This window comes from Xenopus tropicalis, chromosome 7, assembly GCF_000004195.4.
Source record: "Xenopus tropicalis strain Nigerian chromosome 7, UCB_Xtro_10.0, whole genome shotgun sequence".
NCBI classification, from domain to species: domain Eukaryota; kingdom Metazoa; phylum Chordata; class Amphibia; order Anura; family Pipidae; genus Xenopus; species Xenopus tropicalis.
The window spans coordinates 86,451,428-86,472,991 of record NC_030683.2 but is presented as its reverse complement, the minus strand read 5'-3'; the positions used below and the strand labels follow the sequence as shown (position 1 = coordinate 86,472,991).

Sequence of the window (21,564 nt, the reverse complement as noted above, 5' to 3'; positions counted from 1 at the left end):
GTTTGCTGGGAGGAAGCAGGAAACAGCAGCAGCCCAATGGTCATCTGAAGTAACCTTCCATTCTGCCCATCCACTCGTTGCTATTGTTATTATTATTCCTATTCTCTTATAGGTCTTATGTCCAATGATTATTAAGGCAACTGGTTCTGACACAATATAAGCTTGATGCTAACACGGAACCCACCATAGCATGGTTGCCTGGTTTCACTTGCCTCTCCTACTTCCTTGGGGTCAGGTGGCTGCCATGTCAGATAACCGAGGAAGATACATGGGGCAAGTATTTCTTAAAGGGAATACTTCAGACATATATGTATTTCTTAAAATATTATTAACTGTCAATAATAAAACCTATGGCCTTTCAGTCTTTAAAACTAGAAATGTTTTTTGTGCCTGGGAGATATAATTTGGAAATTTAATAAGGTAGGTATTTGCTTATCCTCTGCCTATTGCATAAAATTACTGTAAGTTTATGTAAAATCATATTTACTTTTTATACCCTTTCATTTTTATCCCATAACAACAGTGACGTTCTTACCACTGCTAATTTTGTCTTGTGCTATTAATTTGTTATACACCTTATCAGTTGTTGGTCTCTACAGAACTATAGGATGAAAACTTTGGAAGACTTTTTGAAAATAATATGTAGTATGTGATTTCACTTTCTACTTTGTTGTTTTTTAGGTTTTTACATAGTTTTTACAAATTTGAGTTTATGAGTTTTTTTAAATGAAATTAAAAAAGATTTAGATAAATCTGCCTCTGTGTGCATGAAAAAAAAAATACTTGAAAAATTAACCTTTTATGCTTGAGCCAAAATGGGGCATCATTCCCATGTTTATGCTCAGGGGAATGCAGGACAGGACTAGTAACTATTAGCAACTAATTGTTTTCCAACAACTAACCAGTAAATGCTAATTGCTACTTGGTTGCCAAGTTGCCATTAATCATGTGAAACTAGAAACAAAGTTATGGTATCATAGGCAATAAAAAATACATTGCATAAATCTTGTGTTGTTGCTGCTTCTTAAGAAATATGTGGCAATAAAATCTCATTTGTTGCTTAATCAAGCTGAAAGAGATTGAGACTATTAGACTGTTGGGACTAATTGCACCAACAAATTGGTTCAGCAGTTTGTTTCTCAGAGCAAAATGATTTTACTCAGCACAAACAGTAAAAAACAAAATGACTAGCTATGTTCATTATCCATTTCCTTGGTTCTGCTACTACTTCCTTTCTATTGCAGTTTCTATATATACTGTATATGAGTAAAAGCTGAGTAGATATAAACATTAGAACGTGTTGGTAGTTATGTAATATTTCTCTTAGAATCTGTTTTTGTTTCTTCATGATGACTTTGCATCAGGGCAAGTAATGGCCTTTTATTTCTAAGAAGATCTGTGTAATGGTTTGATGTGTAAAACTTGGAAAAAGAGTCACTGCTCGAAACATGTCGTGTTAAACAATAAATAGCATCAGTCCCTGCATCAGAGTATCTGTTTCTCAACACTCTTCTGCATTAAAGTAATGGTCTTCTACTTGTTTCCCATGTTCTTTTAAATGTACCTGTTTCTTCCTAGCTGTTTTCGGTTTATTAGTCCCTTGATATAATGTGGGAGAGTGTTCTTAGAGCTTAAGTTTATGCATACTGATTGTTATCCTTTATGTATATAAAACCATCCTATTGCACAGTGATTTGCAGACATTATACTTTAGTCCCTGTGCCAGTGGAGCTTACAATCTAAGGTCCCTTTTACATTTAGACAAGCTATTGTTAACTTTATCAGAAGTGAGTTAACCTGATAGTATGTTTTTGGAGTATTGGAAGGAACTGGAATATCCAGAGGAAACTTGTGCATACACAGGGAAACATACAAACTCTTGCAGATAGTGCTGTGGTGCCATGATGCATACTGATCTGTTTCTTTCATTTTGTTTCATTCATGTGTCTATCCAACTAAACCCAGTGTCATTAACTAGACTGGCCAATTCTTAGCACCTTTACCTGAAGATAACTTTACCTGAAGATAACTTTACCTGAAGATAAATGCACTATTGGGATGGAAGTCTAGAGAACTTCAGGTAAGGAATTTCATTAGTAACTGATCAATATACCTGTATCTATTTTGTGGCACTGAAATGAGAGTGAGAAGGGATGGCAAAAGAGTAGGTGCTGTATAGCTGTAGAGTTGCAAAATTTTCAGCTCAGGCTAAAGTTAAATGGAAGAGTTGTACAAAAGCACTAAGGGGGGCTTGGGTCTGGCTGTCCCTCAATGCCTACCCATAGCCCCCTCATTAATACAGAACTGCTGAATGGAGGCAACACTTTTTATGTGTGGGGGCAGCAACAGGTCTCTCTGCTCCAGTACAGACCCATTTGTGCAGGCAAGAAGGAAGGGTGCAAACTGCAGAAAATAGCAGATTGCACCTGGTTTTGCACTTTTCACCTTGCATTTACTGTAAATACATAAATAAACCTTCACACAAAATGAATCATTCTATAACATACTAGAAGTTTACTTACTTTAATCCTGGCTACACTTTACTAATACTGTAGTGTCACGGTCGGCACCCAATACCAGAGCTAGTGCCAAGCACCCTGGTCTCGGCTCGTGCTTCACCAGTAGCGTGACCGCCTTTGGCTTCGGGAGGAGCCCTCAGCTACTCGGATGCCACCTGGACTTATACGAGAGGTGCAAAGCAGGAGTTCTGGCTAGCAATGGGACACGACTGTAGAAAGTCAGTTAGGCCAAAGATCACGGTACAAATAGGGTTAAACAAGGTCGTCGTCAGGCAGGCTAGGTCGGGGCGGGCAGCAATCAAGGATAGTCAGACAGGCAAGGGTTAAACCGGGTAATCAATACAGCAGGATGAGACGAAATCGTAGTCGAAGTACAAGCCGAGGTCAGATATGGATAATCAGAATAGTCAGGAGCAAGCCGGGTCAAAACAGGAGAAATACTATCAGAAATACAGGAACAAGAATGCACAAGGCTCAGGAAGGCACCAGGAATCGAATCCTATCACGGGCAATGAGTAACAAAGAAAAGCCCTTTAAATAATTCAAATTTGGCGCCATTGCGCGCTGACGTCATGCGCCATGCGTCATGACGTCATCCGTCAGCGCGCCTGCGCCTTTAACTATGCGGAAGTGCACGCGCTCGCACACTATGAAGGAGCCGGCTTAGAGAGAGACCGGCGCGGCGGGCGTCCCCGCCGCGCTGGTAAGTTCTTTTTTATTACACTGTAGTGTACCAAGGCAAACCCTCAGCTCCAGGCCGACAAGGTTTTTTAAACCACCCTCTATTTGGCTAGGGTAAGTAAATCATTTACCATAACATCCAAGCTTTAATATTTGATTATATTTGAGCCTGTATTTTTTTTTTTACTCTAAAGCCAAAGGCTTAGACCAAACATTATCCATCCATCATGTAAATCCAATCTTTTTGTCACTCCGTTGATCTCTAAAATGTTTTTGGTCTTTATTTCATTTTCACTTGTATGGGGATAGGGAGTTAATGCCTAGTACACACTAACTGTAATTATAATGCTTAACCTTTTAGGTTAATGTCCCACAGAGTGTGTTAGTCATCCACAATAAGTCTCTGCTATCACGGGCACTCCGAAATGTGTTTCTACCAGTAATAGTGATGAGTGAATATGTCCTGTTTTGATTTGCAGAAAAGAAAAGTGGCAGCATCTTTTAACGCACCTACAACATTTCTTGACATGTGCGTCAGTTTTTTGAGGCAATTACGACATTTTTGACACTCATAACTAACCAGCAAAGGGCCTTTACATTGCTCCTGTTTTCCAAAGTCCCACAAAGTTGCCTGTAGGAGGAAACTTTGCCAAAATTGATACATAAGTCTTTCCTATTTGTGCCAGGGGAAAGGCATTTTGAAGCGGTTAGTCGCCCGCAATTTATTGCGGGCAACTAGCATGATTTGTGGGACATCAGCCTTAGTCTAGATTAGATAATATACTGTATATTATATAATTAGTTCCTAGGTCTTTGGTAAAATAGTCCAAATACATTTTTTTGTGATGTTTTATAATGTCTTATTGAAAAATCATTTTGTTTTCACAGAAATACCAGTTTTTACTTTTCTAAAAGTAATAATTTAAAAGGATCCTAGTGCTTCATAAATGTCTGTGATTTGCCACCTGCTCCAACAACACAGCCACTGACCACAGACAACAAAGAAAAGCTAATCTATTTTATAGAAATCACAGGTTAAACAGTACCTACACATCCAGTTAAAGTATTTTTCTTCAAGGTTAAAACATTGTTGAATATCATTTTTTATGAGTAATGCTACAAATGGAGGTCAGTGGAATCATGAATTTCAAGTATGCTTCTTTGGAAAACCACAGAAAGTAATTTTGGCAGCTTAGCATGAATAGCTGCTGATTCAATCTCAGGATCATTATCTGTCAGTAATTGTGTTGTGAATATACTTTACTGATAATGCAGGTTTAACAAACATTGAAAATTGAATGTTTTGAGTAAAAGGCCATCACCCAGTGTCTGATGGAAGCAAAGTCGTTTCTTGTAGGCCACATGAGATTCGGTTGATGAACCCAAGTATGTACCAAATTAAGTGCAATCATACAACATGTTTATTTGCATTTCACAATTGGTGTGTGGACCAGGGTCATAAATTGTTAGCTTTGCAGGTATGATTTCTGACTTTCTAACAACACAGTTGAGACCTAATTAAACTTTAACATAAGAGTGGGAGGAAATAAAGGTTTAAAGGTTTAAAGTGTTAACTGAACTCAACTCAGCCCATATCTCTGTGTTAACTATTAACTTCTGGGCTTTATGTTAAACACTAAAGTTATTCTACCCCTGACAGCAAAAAGCCCAATAAAAAAAAATCTCACCTCCCTATTTTATTTATAGTAAAACATGTAATTGATTAATAGGCCACAAAACTCCAGCAAAACTGAATGGTAAGATCAAACATTCATAGCATTCCTATGGGGGAGATTTATCAGCATTCTGATCTTTGCAGTTTTACACGTTTCCAATTACAAATTAATTAAAATAAAAAGAACACAATTTTTCAATATTCATGTTTTTTTGCACTAAAACTTGAAACCTTCATGTAAGAAACACAGTTTTTATTTATTTATTAAGTGTAAAAATGACTAAAAACACTAATACAAATCTTCAAAAAGTCAAGGGGAACCTAGGCAAATGTAACTATCTGTATTTAATTCATTTTTTTCAGAGTTTTTTCAGGGTGTTTGCCCAAGTCCACAAAGATTTGTGGAAAAACATTTTTGTTCCACATTTAAATTTGTTCATGCTTTTTCAATTCACATATTTTAATGAAAGACTAATGTGAGGACAGGTTTAACCATAGGTGTTTAGGCTTTAGGCCTACTAGTAAATTTAAGGACTAAAACTAGCAAGAAATTACAGCAAATGTTTAGTCATTTAATATAAGTTGTTTTGATCATTTTATGTAAGTTGTTTACAGATAAGGAATGATTAACTGCTACATGCTGAATCATATATCATCACCCCATGCTATCGAAGGGCCCCAGATGTCACATGTTGTTTTGGAAAGTCCAGAATCTTCTGATATCACGGATGGTCAAACGTGAGGAGAAGCTTCACGAATGATGGACAGATAACAGAGGAATATTGGACTCTGATTGGACAAGATATGGGGGCAGTGGGGGCCTTTGGAAATCCCCCACTGAAGGGTATAAAAAGGCATGATAGAATGTAAACAACTTGGAGGTTTTATGCACAATATTTCATTTGTACATTGTCTCCCCATCGATGTAAAATTAAATCTCTTCTGATATCTGAAGAACAAAGTCTAGGTGGTGTTCTTGCATTATTACCCATATTTGTGGGCCTGACACTACACATTCATGGTTTCAAAAAAATCTAGGGGGGGGCATTAACTAACCTGTGACTTTTTCAGTTAAGGTTTTTGATGCCAAAAAAGTTGCAACCCCCCCACCCCTCCCAAAAAAGTCACAACTTCAAGATTTATTTTCAAGGACCCGAATTGGCAGCTAAAATCTGCCTGTGTATGGCCACCTTTAGGCGAGATTTAAATTGGGCCAAATAACTTTCATTCATATCCAAACACTTTAACCACTAAAACCAGAATGCTGAGTTTAGAGCTTAAAACATAAAAATTTACCAACATTCTATTTATTCCTATGGAATTATAGAAGTGTATTTATTAATGGGTGAAAGTTAGAATTCACCATTTGATAAATACGCTTCTAAAAATTCCACAGGAATTAATAGATATATGTATTAAGCATATGTATCTGACATCCATCTACACACTTTTCCAGCAGGTTCCACTATTTACAGTGTATTCACAATTACATAATATATTTGTGTGAGTGGATGTAATGAGTATTGTTAAATTATTAATTAATTGTGTAATTCACCTTTAAATTAATTTGGAGTATGATGTAGATGTAGATCATGATTACATTGACAATGGTTACATTTTCAACTGGTCTTTTTATTATTATTATTTATAATTACTATTTAGCTTTCTGTTCTACAATTGTCTCAGTATGGAATTTCTGCAACAATATGCCCAAGCAAGCAGGCAGTGGTTTAAATGATAGACTGGAAAAGAAATGTGAAAATGTGTGAAGAGAAAGATAAGGTAGAAAGTAAGAATAACACTTAAATTGTAGCCTAAATTGTAGCACTGGCTGATGGGGTCAGTGTCCCAAAATTTTGGAATTAGGAGCAAATTAGTATGCAAATAACTTTTAGCTTTCAAATCGGGGTTACTGACCCAGCAGCCAAAAAGCTATTGTTCTGGGAAGCTACAGCTTTATTGTTTTTGTTAATTTTTAATTACTCATCTTTCTATGCAGGCCCTCTCCCATTCATTTTCAAGTCTTTCATTCACACCACTGCCTGGTTGCTAAGGTTAGCCAGACCCTAGCAAACAGATAGTTGCTAAAATTCCAAACTGAGAGCCAATAATCACAAAGCTAAATTAAAAAAAAAAAACACACACACAAAATAAAAAAGTAAAAGCCAGTGGCACATTGTGTCAGGATATCATTGCCTAAATCATACCAAAAGTTAATTCAAAGATGCACTACTCCTTTAAAGTAAATCTGACACCCACTAATCAAATAGTCTGTAGTATGTGGTTCCTGTACTTATCTTACTAACTATTGTCATAAGGGTCTATTGTGTGCCTGTATATACCCCTTTAATCTCATCATCATTTATATATATATATATATATATATATATATATATATATATATATATATACATAGCTGCAGTAGAAAGCACTCACGGCTTCAATTGTTCAAAAGTATCACAAGAATTTTATTGCTCCACACTCACATCGACGCGTTTCGATCCACAAGGGACCGTCGTCCCTTGTGGATCGAAACGCGTCGATGTGAGTGTGGAGCAATAAAATTCTTGTGATACTTTTGAACAATTGAAGCCGTGAGTGCTTTCTACTGCAGCTATGTGAATATTTTTGGTGAGCACCCGGCACGTGGCCTGCGATTGGTGAGTGCCGTCAGTGGAACAGATATATATATATATAAATATATATATATAGTGCAATAGAGATATAGAAGTTTTAATCATCCATAAAGTCCTTGACTTTTGTCAGCAAAATGTTCCTTCTGCCACTCAGTAGTAAAGGAGGAATTCATGTGGAACTTCACATAAAGAGAGCAAACAAACCTTCACACATAAAACATCAGCTTAGAGATATTCCTAATTATTGTACATTCTTTAGTCCTTTGAAACCGTTTTCCTTTTCTTTTGCTATTATTCAGTATAACCTTGTCTTATTGTACAAATGACTTTGATACAGGCTAAGTCCCAAATGCAATAAATACATTTTAAATAAACACAAACGCAAGGTCATGTTTTAATCTACCCTAGTGCTGATGTGTTTTTTTTTTTTTTTTAAACTGTGAGTGCTTTCAAGTCTCATTCTAATTTACTTTATAGCTTTATTCTTGGACATTTCTCAGTTGTCTATTTTTCATTACTGTCCAAACATCTCCCTCATAACATTTCATGTTTATTTAAACTCATTATTATCAATATATTTCCACTAAATGGCATTTCAAATATATTTGACCTAATTTTGTTAATTTTGTCCTTTTTTTAAATTACATTTTCAAATGTGAGATACAATGGCAATTGACTGTAATACATTTGGCAAGAGAAAAAACAGCTATTAACTCCAATGCATTTGCCACAAGATGCAATGCATTGAAAAACTGTCCATTGACTCTAGCAGCATTTCTGGGGCTGCTGCCACCTGAGGAAGCAGACCTGATACCATTCCCCTCACCCGCTTACCACTTCAGAATTGGAGAGGGCCCAAGGGGGCTGCATCGCTAGTGGAGAGAGCACTATTGTGCTCTCTGCACTAGTAGAGCTGAATTCCCATTTAAAAAAAAATGGAAATTGGGCTCATAAAGTTACCAGAGATGGCTTTTTGTCGCCCCTGATAACTGCCTGTTACTGCCGCCTGAGGCAAGGTTCTCAACTTGCCTCATTACAGGAGCAGCCCTGATTGACTCCAAAGCATTTGTCGCCATTTCACAAACATTTTTTGTTGAAACTGGGCTTTTTTGCTCATCTCTACATAGCAGCTATTATAAGATGTTCAGCTCATAGGGCAGGAATTTGCTAGAATAGATAGTGAAGACATGAGTATTGCCACGATGTCCATACTAATGTCAAACCCAAGCTCAGATTGTTGCTTATCAACAGCAAGAGCCACGTTAGTTTGCTTTATTTCCATATTAACAAGTATGTGAATTTGGATGCATTGTTCTGAAAATGCCAGAAGCAGGGCATTATATACAATTGTTAGTATTGATATTGTTCTTTTTCGCATTTTTCCACTTGGCACACATGGGGGGGATTTATTAAGATTTGGATTTTCGTGGTCTTATATTTTCTTAAAACCACACAAACTTATTTTGAAAAATGTCAGTAATTTATCAAAAAAATTGAATTGAAAAAGCATGAACAAAAAAAAGATGCGGAAACATTTTTTTTCAATTTGTTGCATGTAAACCACGCTTTTTTCATATTGTTGCACAAAAGTCAGCATTAAACCCTCCACAAACTATAAAACCGCGAAGCAAAGAAATAACGCCAATGAGACATCCGCCATTGACTTCTACATGATCTTAACAGGTTTTAGCTGCAGTAGTTTTGCATTCAGAATAGTCATGTTTTTGTTGCATAATAAATTACAGGGAAAAAAAATCATGTTTTTTTGCGACAAAATCAGGTTTTCAGCATCAAAAAAGACCTGAACTGAAAAAATTGAGAAATAGTAAATGCCCACTCACAGATTCACGGTAGGTTTGATAGCTTGAATAGGGATGTATTAACAATAGAAAAGAAATATGTCAAATCTGTGCCCAGTGTGAGAAAACATAAGCCTGCCTACATGACCCTGGAGCCAGTAGTTAACTCACACATCTCACACTGACTTTGAACCTTTACTGCTGTATTTGCTGACACTATTATAAACTCATTATAGTGTTAAATTGAGGCGGCATGGGTACTGATGTTAGAAAATGAGTCGTGTCTTAGCAAAAAAATACAGTAGCTTAAACGTTGGCAGGAAATTATTGCAAGATTTCATCCTTGACTCTTGATGACCCTGCACTCAAAAACAGAGCCAATAATACAACACATGCCTTAAACCTATTTATTTTAACATGCAATTTCATCTGCTAGACCATGGCCTTTATAATAATGTTCGATTGCAACAAAAGGCAATCTGCTGTGGAACCAGGCTCTTCTGAAGGGGTCATCTATTAGCAGCAGAGAAACAGAAATATGACAACAGAGTATCATAGGGAAAGATTTTATGACTGTTGAATTTACTTTTTATGTTACTTAAGTGAAAAGGCTTTAACTTAGAGGAATAATGAGCTATAATACTGGCTTTCTTTATAAACATATTTCATTACTTCTTTTTAAGCAATGCATTTTCCCATAATTCATTCTGAATACATTGATTGATGTAGACTCTGTGCCTATGTATCCTTTTTATATCCCCCTTTTCTATATGTATTCTTTTGCTCTTTTATCCTATTACCCTTGGTCTTTTTTACACCCATTAACCCATTATATTCCTCCCTGCTTCTCCTTAGTTTAAACCAGTGCTCTCTTTTTAGACTTTTATTAAGTTCTACTATTAAGCTCTACTTCCTTAATTCATCTTCATACCTTAGAAATCTGAGTTTTTAGCAATGTTCAAAACAATACTGTGTTAAGCTGCTTGGGCCTAGGGTAAGCCCTGCCTTTCTTGTTCACTTGCCCCCACCCCTCAGGAAGGTGGGGGGGGGCTTTCTGTCACTTCCTCTTCTCCAATGGTGCATAATTTCCATTCCCTTTAGCAGTAAATCAGTTGCTTCATGCAGAAGAGGTATGTGTCCAGCCCCTTCCCACCACCACCATTGCACCCTAGCCACATGTCTCTTCTGCAAACCATACAGTGTACAATGTGAGTCACAATTTCAGTGTGCATATTCCACAAGACATTTGCTTTAGCTAGACTTAAAACCCATAAAACCTGGTAAAAAAAAGTCTTTAGCATCCTACCATTCGTTTTGCTGACAACGTGCTAGACATTCTTTGGATACTAAAGCAATGGAAGAGACTTTATATTTTAATCTAAAAGGTAAGATGACAAATAGCAAAAACAAAATCTAGGCATACTGTCCTTTCTTTTTAGTCTGTTTGGTATTGAACAACCATATAAATTTTCATTTGTTGTACTTGTACTTTCTCTTACATATTATATGTGTTCTTGTTTGACACGGTCTGGCCTTGAAGATGTATGAAGCCGTCATCAAACCTGAGTAAGCATTCCATGTGAAATTTGTAGAGGACACTATCAAAGCAAGGAATTGGACATACTTGTACAATGCTGATTGTGTTATAAATCTTATAAGTATACCCTATTGGGGGGTCTTCTATTAACATTAAAACTGTACTAGCGCTGTTCAGCGCTGCGGAATATGTTGGCGCTTTATAAATAAATGTTAATGTAATGTAATGTACTATACTACTTAATTTGTCTTTTTTCATATGCATATTAACCAAATGAGGCTTCTGATAACTCTAGATCTGGGAGTAGGCAATCTTACCATTAGGGAAAAGGTGCCACCACTATGTTCCCAAAGACCTTTTTCTGTATTTCATTCACATTGGGGGATGTTATGCTGTAGCAGGTGTCCAGATTAACATATTGTATAGTTTCGGTACAAGGAATTGTTTTATGCACTTCGCTACAGAAACCTAAAGCTGATGAAGCAGTCTCAATCTGCAAGCTCTTGAAGGCTAAGTGATAAGACAATATACCATGCATGCTTGTCATACACAGTATCCCAAACACAGAACAAAAGCCAAGATCCTGGTCAGAGCTCACTCTTCTGCCTATAACCGCCACCTTTCACTTCGGGAGGAGCCCTCCACTACTCGGGTGCCGCCAGGACCTATTGTGAGAGAACCAGGGCAAATGTTCTGGGCAGGCTAGGGAACCTAGCGTTAATGCAAAGTTAGGGAGAGGAGACGAATGTGGAACAGGCCGAGGTCAAATCCGTGCAGGCAACGAGGTATAGAGTCAAAATCCAAAAGGCGTAATCAGTAACCAGGCAAAAGGTCAATACAGGCAGCAAACAGCGAAGTCAAGGTCGGTTTAAAAGGATGCAAACGCACTTCTGTGCACCAGAACAGCAGGACGCTCACAGCAGCGCGCACAAGAAAGAGGAGGGCGTCCTCGCCACCCCGCTAGACCACCAGGTACCGTTACAATGCTATTGCCAGCATCAAGCATTGTATGTTAGGTATAACATAACGCACTGCATAGTAATGTAGGAAACACATGATACATTATAGCAGGGTCCTAAAGGATATATTGTTCAGTAATATACTGGGTAAATTGTAAGCATCAGGCAGTCTTGGCCAACTGAGTTTCAAATGCAGACATTAAAGGCTTATTGCACCATGCATGCCATATCTTGAAAGGCTAAACAGCTGCACATTAATTCCACAGTATACTTCCAAAAGTTACCACCTAATCACCATAGTTTAAATTAGTATTTAGTAGTCAGGGTGAAAAGGGCAATATTAAACAAACACTATTACAAAACTTTAAAATTAATATTGCCCAATGTTGTCCAAGACACAACTCCAATTTTAGTATTTACCTTGTCATGTTTAGTCTCATTCCTGTAACATTTCGATCTAGTGATATCCCCCTTCTCTCAATGACATAACATAATGTAACATTTCCTTTACTATTGCACATACAGCCTGAGTATCAAAATCATCATGTCTATTTTCTCTACTGTTGAATTAATTTTGGGGTTGTACTGCTCTGTTCTAAACATAACCAAATATACTATCAAGTAAGGTAAGGCAGAATATATGAATGAAGCGACATATGTCTCTTCATCGATATATTCTGCCTTACCAAATTCACAATGCCTTTGATAGTCTGCTCTGACCTACACAACCCCCCTGACCTTGAGAGCTATTGTGAGATCTAGACAATTATTTTAAAGAAAGAATTGCCTTAGTTAAGAGTGATATACTATTAAATTGGTCCCTAGACCGCACTCTGCATTCTTCTCTATAAGATATGCCCATTTACTTCTGTTACACCCATAACAGATAATGAAATTGTAAAGCTTCTTTTCTAGTCAACCTCCCAAATAACCTTCTTGACCCTTACCCCTCTTAACTAACCCATTACTTTTACCAATACTGACTACCTTATTCAATCTCTGTCTATCACAACTGGTTCCTACAGCCTTTAAAAAAGCTCTTGTAATAATAATCCTTAAAATACATCCCGGGTATTAAATTGAATACCAGTCTCTCTTCTTGCAATCTGGATTCTGACAAAAATCAATGTTAGGAAAAGTCTAAATACTATAGGTATGTCACACATGGCATTTTCTCTACCACCAATACCACTACCACTACTGCCCTGTGTGTGCAGTAACTAACATAAGTAGCATCTACCTCTCACTGTGCACAAGTGACAAATTTTGATGACCTAAAATTTCCCTCATCTTACAGTATGTTATATAGGATGCGGGATATAACAGTATGTTATATCTGACTCTATCAACCACATCTTCTCATAAAGTCCTTTTGCTTTCACAAGATCACATACATAGTAGCACTGATTCTTAAAGGAAAGGCTAATAAAGAGTTAATCTCAAGCTGCAGGCATACCTTCAGTTCTCTCAACAGTGCCCTTAAGTCTCCCCATATTTCTCCCATTCAGATGATCAGAAGCCAAACAGGAAGAAAAAAATGCTGAGCTGTGTAAAGAAAGTTCCCAGAATGCCTCGCTCCTGCACCGAGACCCAGACCAGTGTACATGCTCAGTTTGCAAGACTATGAGGACGCTTCCTGCTGATTGGCTCAGATCCACGTTCCTAAGGGGGGGGAGGGAGTTCTTAGCATTTTTGAGGGTGGGGGGATCAGGAGAGGAGAGAGAGGAGAGAGCTGCGTGTCTCTGGCAGAGGGAAACAGACACAACAAATCTTTTGACAGTCAGTGTGAGTGCTTATGGCTGTATTTACATAGACTTTCTGATAAAGCTTACTTAGTTTTTACCTTTCCTTCTCCTTTAAGGCACAGCTTAAAACTGGCCATACATGTACCAATGAAATCATAGAAAATCGTTTTCCTACCATGTCGATTTATCAGCCGTTTATTTGATCAGCCAGGTTAGAAAATGTCAGTCAGATAACGATGAAATCTGTGCATCTGTTATTACATCTGGGGGTGAGTCACTCATCTCATTGTTATTTAAAATAAAGAGATTATTGTGCGGTTTTTGCTTATTGAAGGACTATCATAAATCAATAAAAAAAAATGTGTGTAAACAGAGGAGGCAGGATTCTCATAGGAGAATTCTGTTTCATCCACTTGTTCTCTGGCCCTAGAAGGCTTGTGGTACTTAGGTGAAAGCAAAAGGACTTTATGAGAGAGAAAAAGTATGTGGGCAATAGAACAGTCAAATATAACTTACTGTAAGGTTAGGTAATAGAGAAGTTGTTTGCCAAGAAGGAAATATCTGGTTGTGAAGTGGAAAAAGTACAACCAAGAACCAAAAGAATTTTGTTACATAGATTTAATGATTTTGTAGTAGAAAACAATGATCAACTTTAATTAAGGCAGCAAAAAGGTAAAATTAAATGCCAATGCAGAAAAGACCGTAATTAGTGCCAAGTCACACGTGGTGTTTTCTCTGCAGGCCTGCTGTTACCCTTTGCACAATAACTGGCATGAATGGCATCTTTCTCTCACTTTTCTCTTGATTTTGGTCACAAAATGAATATGAACTTTTTTTTTAATTATAGTCTCACTTGTATTCTCAGTGAGAGGTAGATGCTTTTCATGTCAGTTACTGGATCATATTGGTGATGGAAAAAAAATGCCACATGTGACACCTCTTTGTATATGTTTGTATATGGATGCATGACGTGATTTTACTGAAGATTACTTTTTAATTTAAGAAACTTTCTTTCATGATTTGTGATTTATGAATTTCCAATGGTCTGAAATTTGATATCAGGGAACTTTTTTAAGGTTCATTATCACAAGAGCAAGTTTTAAGCAGAAGTGAGGAGCTGTAAGATGCCACAGACACTATTTATTGGGCTGCTTGGGCCTCTGTGTACCTGAAATGCTGGGGCCAATTTTGAATCCCAATAGTGTACACAACAAATTATGGAGCTCATATCAAAACCACTCACAATAGAACTTTTTTTGTATATGTGGCCTACAAGAACATTGGGTAGCAGGGATGATTTTCAGTAAAGAATCCTCTTGCATCATGCATACTCACTTGGTGAGCTAGGGGTACAAAAGCAGCATCTGACTGAGGCAGTGGTGCCTGCTGTGAATTAAAGGGCCCCCTCCTTCTAAGTCTCCAGGGCCTCTCTCCCAACGTGTGCGCCCCCACCCCCCAAACGATTACGCACGCGCACACATGCATACTGCTCCCAAAATCCTGGCTCCTTACCTGTAATCTTTTTCCCGGTGTCCCGCAGACCCAGTCTAGAGAAGGTTAATATGCCATTTAAGTATTTTTACCCCTTAAAATGACCTATGTACCTCATGCAATCTAACACATATTTATAATATGCTTTGTGCATTCAGTACTCTTTCTACAGTATCCTATCATTATGTGGTGCCCATTTACTGAAAGTGTTGATGGGATTTACAGCTGTACTCTGCAGTTTTTCTTTGTTAGGACTGACATATAATAAGCAGTAGAAGATCATTGATGCTGAGAAAATTGTTGTATACAAAAAGAAGCAGCATACATGAACATGAATAGTACTATCCCTTGTTTTAATCACAGAATAAAATGGACCAAAAAAGATTATTATGCTTATGTACTGCAGTTTATTGTGTCACTTTCTAAAGAAAATTCTGAAAGGCAAGTAGGTCAGGTATTTCATGGTGATGTGGTGCAAGTGCACAATAGTCAATAAGTGCTATCTTTAATGGCTAGCTATATACCTGTAGATATATTACAAAGGATGCTTTCTGCCATTTTAAAAAATAAAGCTAAATATATGGATATGTGGGTGAAAATTCTAACCATGTATAGAAACCTGTACAGGGTCATTATTATTTAAACCAAATATGGGATCAGTGTTTAGTATGAGGGAAAACGGCTGACATACTGTAGGTTTTTAATTTTCCTCCTCTACAGGCTATAGCAATGATCCCCAACTTTTTATATCTGAGCCACATTCAAATGGAAAAAGTTTTAGAGATCAATACAAACATGAAAAATGTTCCTGGAGGTGCCAATAAGAGTTAAAGGGGCCGATTCACAGAAGGCTGAAAAAACAAGTGTTATTGTTAGTATGCGTAAAAAATATTATCACTTGTTATATTTGGTGAACGATCAATTCACAAAAAAGACACTTGTCTGAATTAAGAAGCTATTTTATTGTTATTTATGTTGCGATGACATATTTTAAAGCAATATTTTAAACCATGCAATATATTTTCTACGTTATTTTGTAGCATGAGATATTAGCGCATGCTATTACGCACGTAACCGTTACTTTCTGAAAACTGCCGTTCTGAAAATGCCCGTTTCCCTGAAAACTGGAGGATGCATCACTCTAGGGTGATCACATACTTGATTCTCTTCTTTAGATTCCAGGAAAAATCCGACTGCAAACTCCATCTTGTCACCACAGACAGTCATCAACTGCAATTTTGTTTAGTAATGCCTACTCCTGGGATCCTGGGCCTGCCTTTGTGTAACAAAGTGCTGTTCTTATTATTGCTCTGGTGTAAGTTTAGAAATGTTACTTGTTTCCTAAGTTTTAACTTTCATGGTGATCATTTACTGCAAGCCTGGCCCCAAACATATACCTGTTCATACTGGCTCACAGTGTCAGAAGCACCCATCCTGTCATAGCCATGGCAAAACTTGTTGGCATACCTAATAATAATACTTTCCAAAGTCATGAAATTTGTACTAGAAAATGGGGATGAAGAAGCTTATTTCAGAATCACTGAACGTTTGTTGGGCTTTCATTTCACTTTACTTAACATTCCCTAAAACCCTCTGACAGAGTTTATAAATGCAACCATCTCACTGTGACTTCCCATTGGAGATTGCCAACAATGGGTCAGCTCTTGCCTTAGGAACCCCCAGCTTTGTAGTGTCAGAGTTTTCCATGATGTCTGTACATAGGAATACAAATTTGCTTTAGAAATTTAAAAAATAATTGATGTTAGGTTTTTCTTTCATGTTACCAAATTATCTTAAATCTTGAAGTTCCTGTGCTAGTTATGGGAGTTTCCAATATTCTTGTTTTGTCTGGCTTAACAATCCTGATTCCTTGTAATATTTATGTCCTCTCCTGACTGATTTTTAGTGGTCCTTAACCCTGTTCTATCTGTGGCAGATGTCTGTACTTCTTATATCCCTGTATTGTTAATTTCTGGCATTTGACCCTAAAACGTTTAACTGTTTAATAATGTCTCTCCATTGATGTTCTTATTTGGCACCTATTCTTCTCCTTCGTCCTTGTAAGTATTTCATGTACAGTGTACCCATAGTTTTCGCTTAGTGTTCTCTTGTCCCATTTTTCTGACAATTCAATTTCCAATTCTTCTAATGTAACAGAGCATTTAATGTACAAAAGTAGAAGTGGGTTTTTCGTTATAACAAACTTCAGGGTAAACATAATGCAAGTTAAATCTTGATTGTCTTTGTTTACTTATAAATTGGCATTGTCAGGTTTAGGTCAGTGAGATCCCTCATAAAGCATGCACAACAGCTTGCCAGTCAGAAGCAGCCAGACTGCCTGGAATCCCCTATGTTTTCTGCTCTCCTATTATTTGTATTGTAGATCTGTAAAACAAATGTGGATATAATGGTAGAAGTAAAAAAAAGATGAAAGAGCTTGTGTTGGCAGTAAAAATGCATTCATGAAAATGACACTGAAAAAACTAAACAATGATTATTTAAATGAATCCCAAATAGGGTTTTGCAATGACATTTAGCTCAAACAATATTTTGAAATTTAGAATTTTGGGCATATGGGTATGACTTTATTGATTGTCATTGTTATTAGAATAAGCAGTTTGGAGAAAATATTCAAGAAATTCCTTCGATGAGAAAGATTTTATAACTCATGCAGATAAAAAACCATCTTGGATTTTCATTGTTATATCCTAAATTAAAGCAGTTTAAATAAAAAAAAATGCCAAATATCAGTAATAAGATAAAAACAAGAAAAGATTTAATAAAGTACTGAGCTGTGTAATACAGGTATAGGACCCATTATCCAGAATGCTCGGGACAAAGGGTATTCCGAATAAGGGGTCTTTCCGTAATTTGGATCTCCATACCTTAAGTCTAATAAAAAAGTAATAAAACATTAATTAAAGGCAATAGGATTGTTTTGCATCCAATAAGGAATAATTATATCTTAGTTGGGATCAAGTACAGATTCTGTTTTATTATTACAGAGAAAAAGGAGATCAGTTGTAAAATTCTGAATTATTTGATTAAAATGGAGTCTATGGGAGATGGGCTTTCTGTAATTCGGAGCTTTCTGGATAATGGGTTTCCAGATAAGGGATCCCATACCTGTACTAAAATATTCTGACAGCACTTACTGCATAATTTGTACCTTTGTGTATATATAAGATGGTATTTCATTCTGCATAGTAATAACTACAAGCACATTAAGGACTTAAAGATAGCAACTTTACTAAGCATTATTCATTAAATAAATCATGATGAGCCAGGCTTTTCATAAACATGTAAATTATATTAAATACTCTTTTATATATATTGAAAGAGTTTATTAATTTAGCCTATCAGCTACTCACTAATAAAGCTATATGCAGAACAATTTCTTAGCCCTGCTGAGTGCAGCAATGGAAGGGGCCTTGCTAAAAGGTTAATAGCCGAGTCTGCATCTCTATCTATATATACTCACGCAGGTTCTGGGCACAAAGAGATAAATTAATATAAACAGTATATCCTTGCAGTTGTTCCACTTCTTTCATCATTCAAGAACAGTCTGAAAGATAAGTAATTAAAAAAAATCTATTTATGACGTGCCTTGTTTTAGTTTCAGTAAACATCCCTGTTAAAAATGAACTATCTTGTCGGGACTTTTAAAAGTTTCAACAGTTATAAAGGTTAAATAGCAATAAAAGTCAATGATGGTTTATTTAGTGTGTAGCAGTCTGAAGGAGCGTGTCCTGGATATTCCAGATTCCTGATATTGTGCAACAACAAAAATTTGCATGTATTAAGTTCGGCAGCCACAGGCACTTCGATACTCCACCCCTCTCTGTGTAACACAGGTAGCAGCAATACCAGGAAACTGCATTCTTAAAAGAAAACACACATTGTAGTGATAACAAATGTGCTGGAGACACAGCACTTGCTGTACTCTGCTGAAATGGCTGAGGAAATTGACGAACGAATTGGCAACTTGATCCAGTTCAAGAAAGAGGACTTTGAAAATGATTGGATACCTGTGGCTTTAGGTGGATTTGGTCAAGTGTACAAAGTGAGGCATAAGAAATGGTGGACAGTGTATGCTGTGAAATGCTCAACTGCAATCGTTGGAGATTCTGAACTTCTAAGGTAACTGTAAGCTGTATGTCACTGAGCCCTAAGGGAAGACGTTAGAAATTGTTTTATGCATTTGTCCTTCTTGTAAAAAAAAATGTATTTCACAAAGTGAATTGTTTCCAGATACCATGAAACACAAACACATATAGATGCACAAACGCACTCTCTGGGATTTTCATAACCTGCATTGTGCCCTAAGGGAAAAAGTCACAGTTGAGTTGCGTGACCGCTTAAGTTCTTTGCAAAATCTTATTTACTAGTCTTCATAATCCTTGACACACGCACAAGGAAAGAGAGACACACATTTATAGTACATGCATCTCCACAAAAGCTTATATACATTCACAAATGTAATGAATTGAATTAGTACAACAATGCAATAAAATAATATACAACTGTCCAAAAGGTACATTTCATTTTCTTTGCTTTTCAAATGTACAAGTAAGGCATATCTTCAACTAAAATGTTTTTCTTGTGGATTAAACTTTTACTTTTTAGAGCACAGAAGTGCTTTGTTAAAACCAAAAAGAAATGGAACTGCACTATTAGGGCTTTTTTAAAAAAATGAAAAAAACAAAATATGTATAAATAGTTGTTATTATTAAGGATGTTTCAGTCTCTGATAAAATATAATGCTGTGTATATAAAGGGCAGGCTTGTTTCAATACCTGGGGATATATGTCTGGAGGGATAATTATGAAAGACTTGAAAATACTTTTATATTACATAACTCATGCATTTTAGTGAGGTAATTATTGCATTATCCACAAGGCCACAAAGAGGAAAACTGGTCAAAGCATTTAGCACATTATTTTGAATCATTTATATATCCATTTATATACCAATATAATGCAAAAATTACCTTCTTGTGTCTATGCGTAATTCTTAGGAGCAAGTCTGCTGCGCCTATTGATGCAGCCTGCAGTGGGCACCCCTGGAATTACCACCAGCTGGCCTAAAGGTTGAGCGATCGGCCTTTGATGTTGGATCTCATGCTAGAGGCCCTGGTTCAATTTCCTGTGCAATTCCTTGTTATCCTGGACAAGTCCCTTAAACTTCTGGTATCCCAGCATTCTTAGGGGCAAATTTACTAATCCACGAATCTGAATCCCGAACGGGAAAAAATCGGATTGGAAACGAACATTTTGCGGCTTTTTTGTATTTTTTGCGATTTTTTTCGTCTGCGTCGCGACTTTTTCGCGAATTGTTGCAACTTTTTCTTAGTCATTACGACTTTCGCGAATTGTTGCGACTTTTTCGTATTGTGCGCTCGTAAATGGCGGGCAAACCTTTCCGACTTTGCATGATTTTGGAAGCCTCCCATAGGGCTCAATGGCACTCTGCAGCTCCAACCTGGCCCAAGGAAAGTCATTATACTGAAGCTTGAATGAATCCGAAACTTTTCACGACGGTGATGAAACATTCGCGACAATTCGCGAAAAAGTTGTGACGGTGCCGAAAAAGTCGCAACAATTCGTGAAAAAGTTGTGACAGTGACGCAAAAAAATACCGATCATTACGAAAAAAACGCATTTGGACGCTTTCGGTCCATTCGTGGATTAGTAAATCTGCCCCTTAGTGTGCCTATATGCCTGCCTTGCTTGTTGTGAAGCACTTCTATGAGTTTCTATGTGCTATAGAAAAATAATGTTCCCTTCCTAGTTCTAGGGTTCCCCTGCATCAATAGGCACACCATCTAGATCCATTTTTGTGCAGTTGCAGTCATAAATAAACCCTTTTAAGACAGTACTGGACCCTCACATTAATCAATCATAGGACGGGTCCAAAAAATCTGATAATTTTTGTTTACCAAGCAAAATGAGTGGATTTTTTATTGTTTGACCTGCTACTTTTGAAAACATTTTGAAACAAATATCTCACTAGTTCCTTCATAGGGGAGTGCAATCAGGTTTAATAAGTTTTCCTCATAAAGTCAGGCATGCTAAAAATCATAAGAATGCTGTTGTGAGTGTAATGTAACAAAGTTCCCCTTGGTGTAATTTCCATACAGTTGTGCAGAAAAATCTCTAGAGTATTTACACTATAAACAAATGATACACACGGATTATAAGCATTGAGGAAATTATATAGATAATCAGATGTTTTATTTACAAGGCGGCCAAAACCTGGAGAAATTTCTCTTGGCCCTTCATTCTTGTGCTCTTGCTAGTGGCGAATGTTCACCAAAGTCAAGTTTCCCCCCCAACATTTTGATTTAATCAACTTTTGATTTTATTAAAAGCTCCAAATTACCTAGAGGCCATCTCCCATAGATTCCATTTTAATAAAATAATTCACATTTTTAATAATTATTTTCTTTTTCTCTGTAATAAAAGAGTACCCTGTACTTGATCCCAACTAAGATTTAACTGATCCTTACTGGAGGCAAAACAA

The 21,564-nt window shown here is 36.9% G+C and overlaps 1 protein-coding gene across 1 annotated transcript in view; it reads left to right on the top strand.

The window, feature by feature from the left end:
* The first annotated feature begins 18,894 nt into the window (after positions 1-18,894).
* Positions 18,895-21,564, top strand: part of ankk1 (ankyrin repeat and kinase domain containing 1) — a 57,872-nt gene continuing 55,202 nt past the window's right edge. The window contains exon 1 of the mRNA XM_002937826.5: positions 18,895-19,182. Within this exon, the coding sequence (XP_002937872.1) occupies positions 18,995-19,182 (188 nt within the window). The 5' untranslated portion in view covers positions 18,895-18,994. The remainder of the gene's footprint in view (positions 19,183-21,564) is intronic.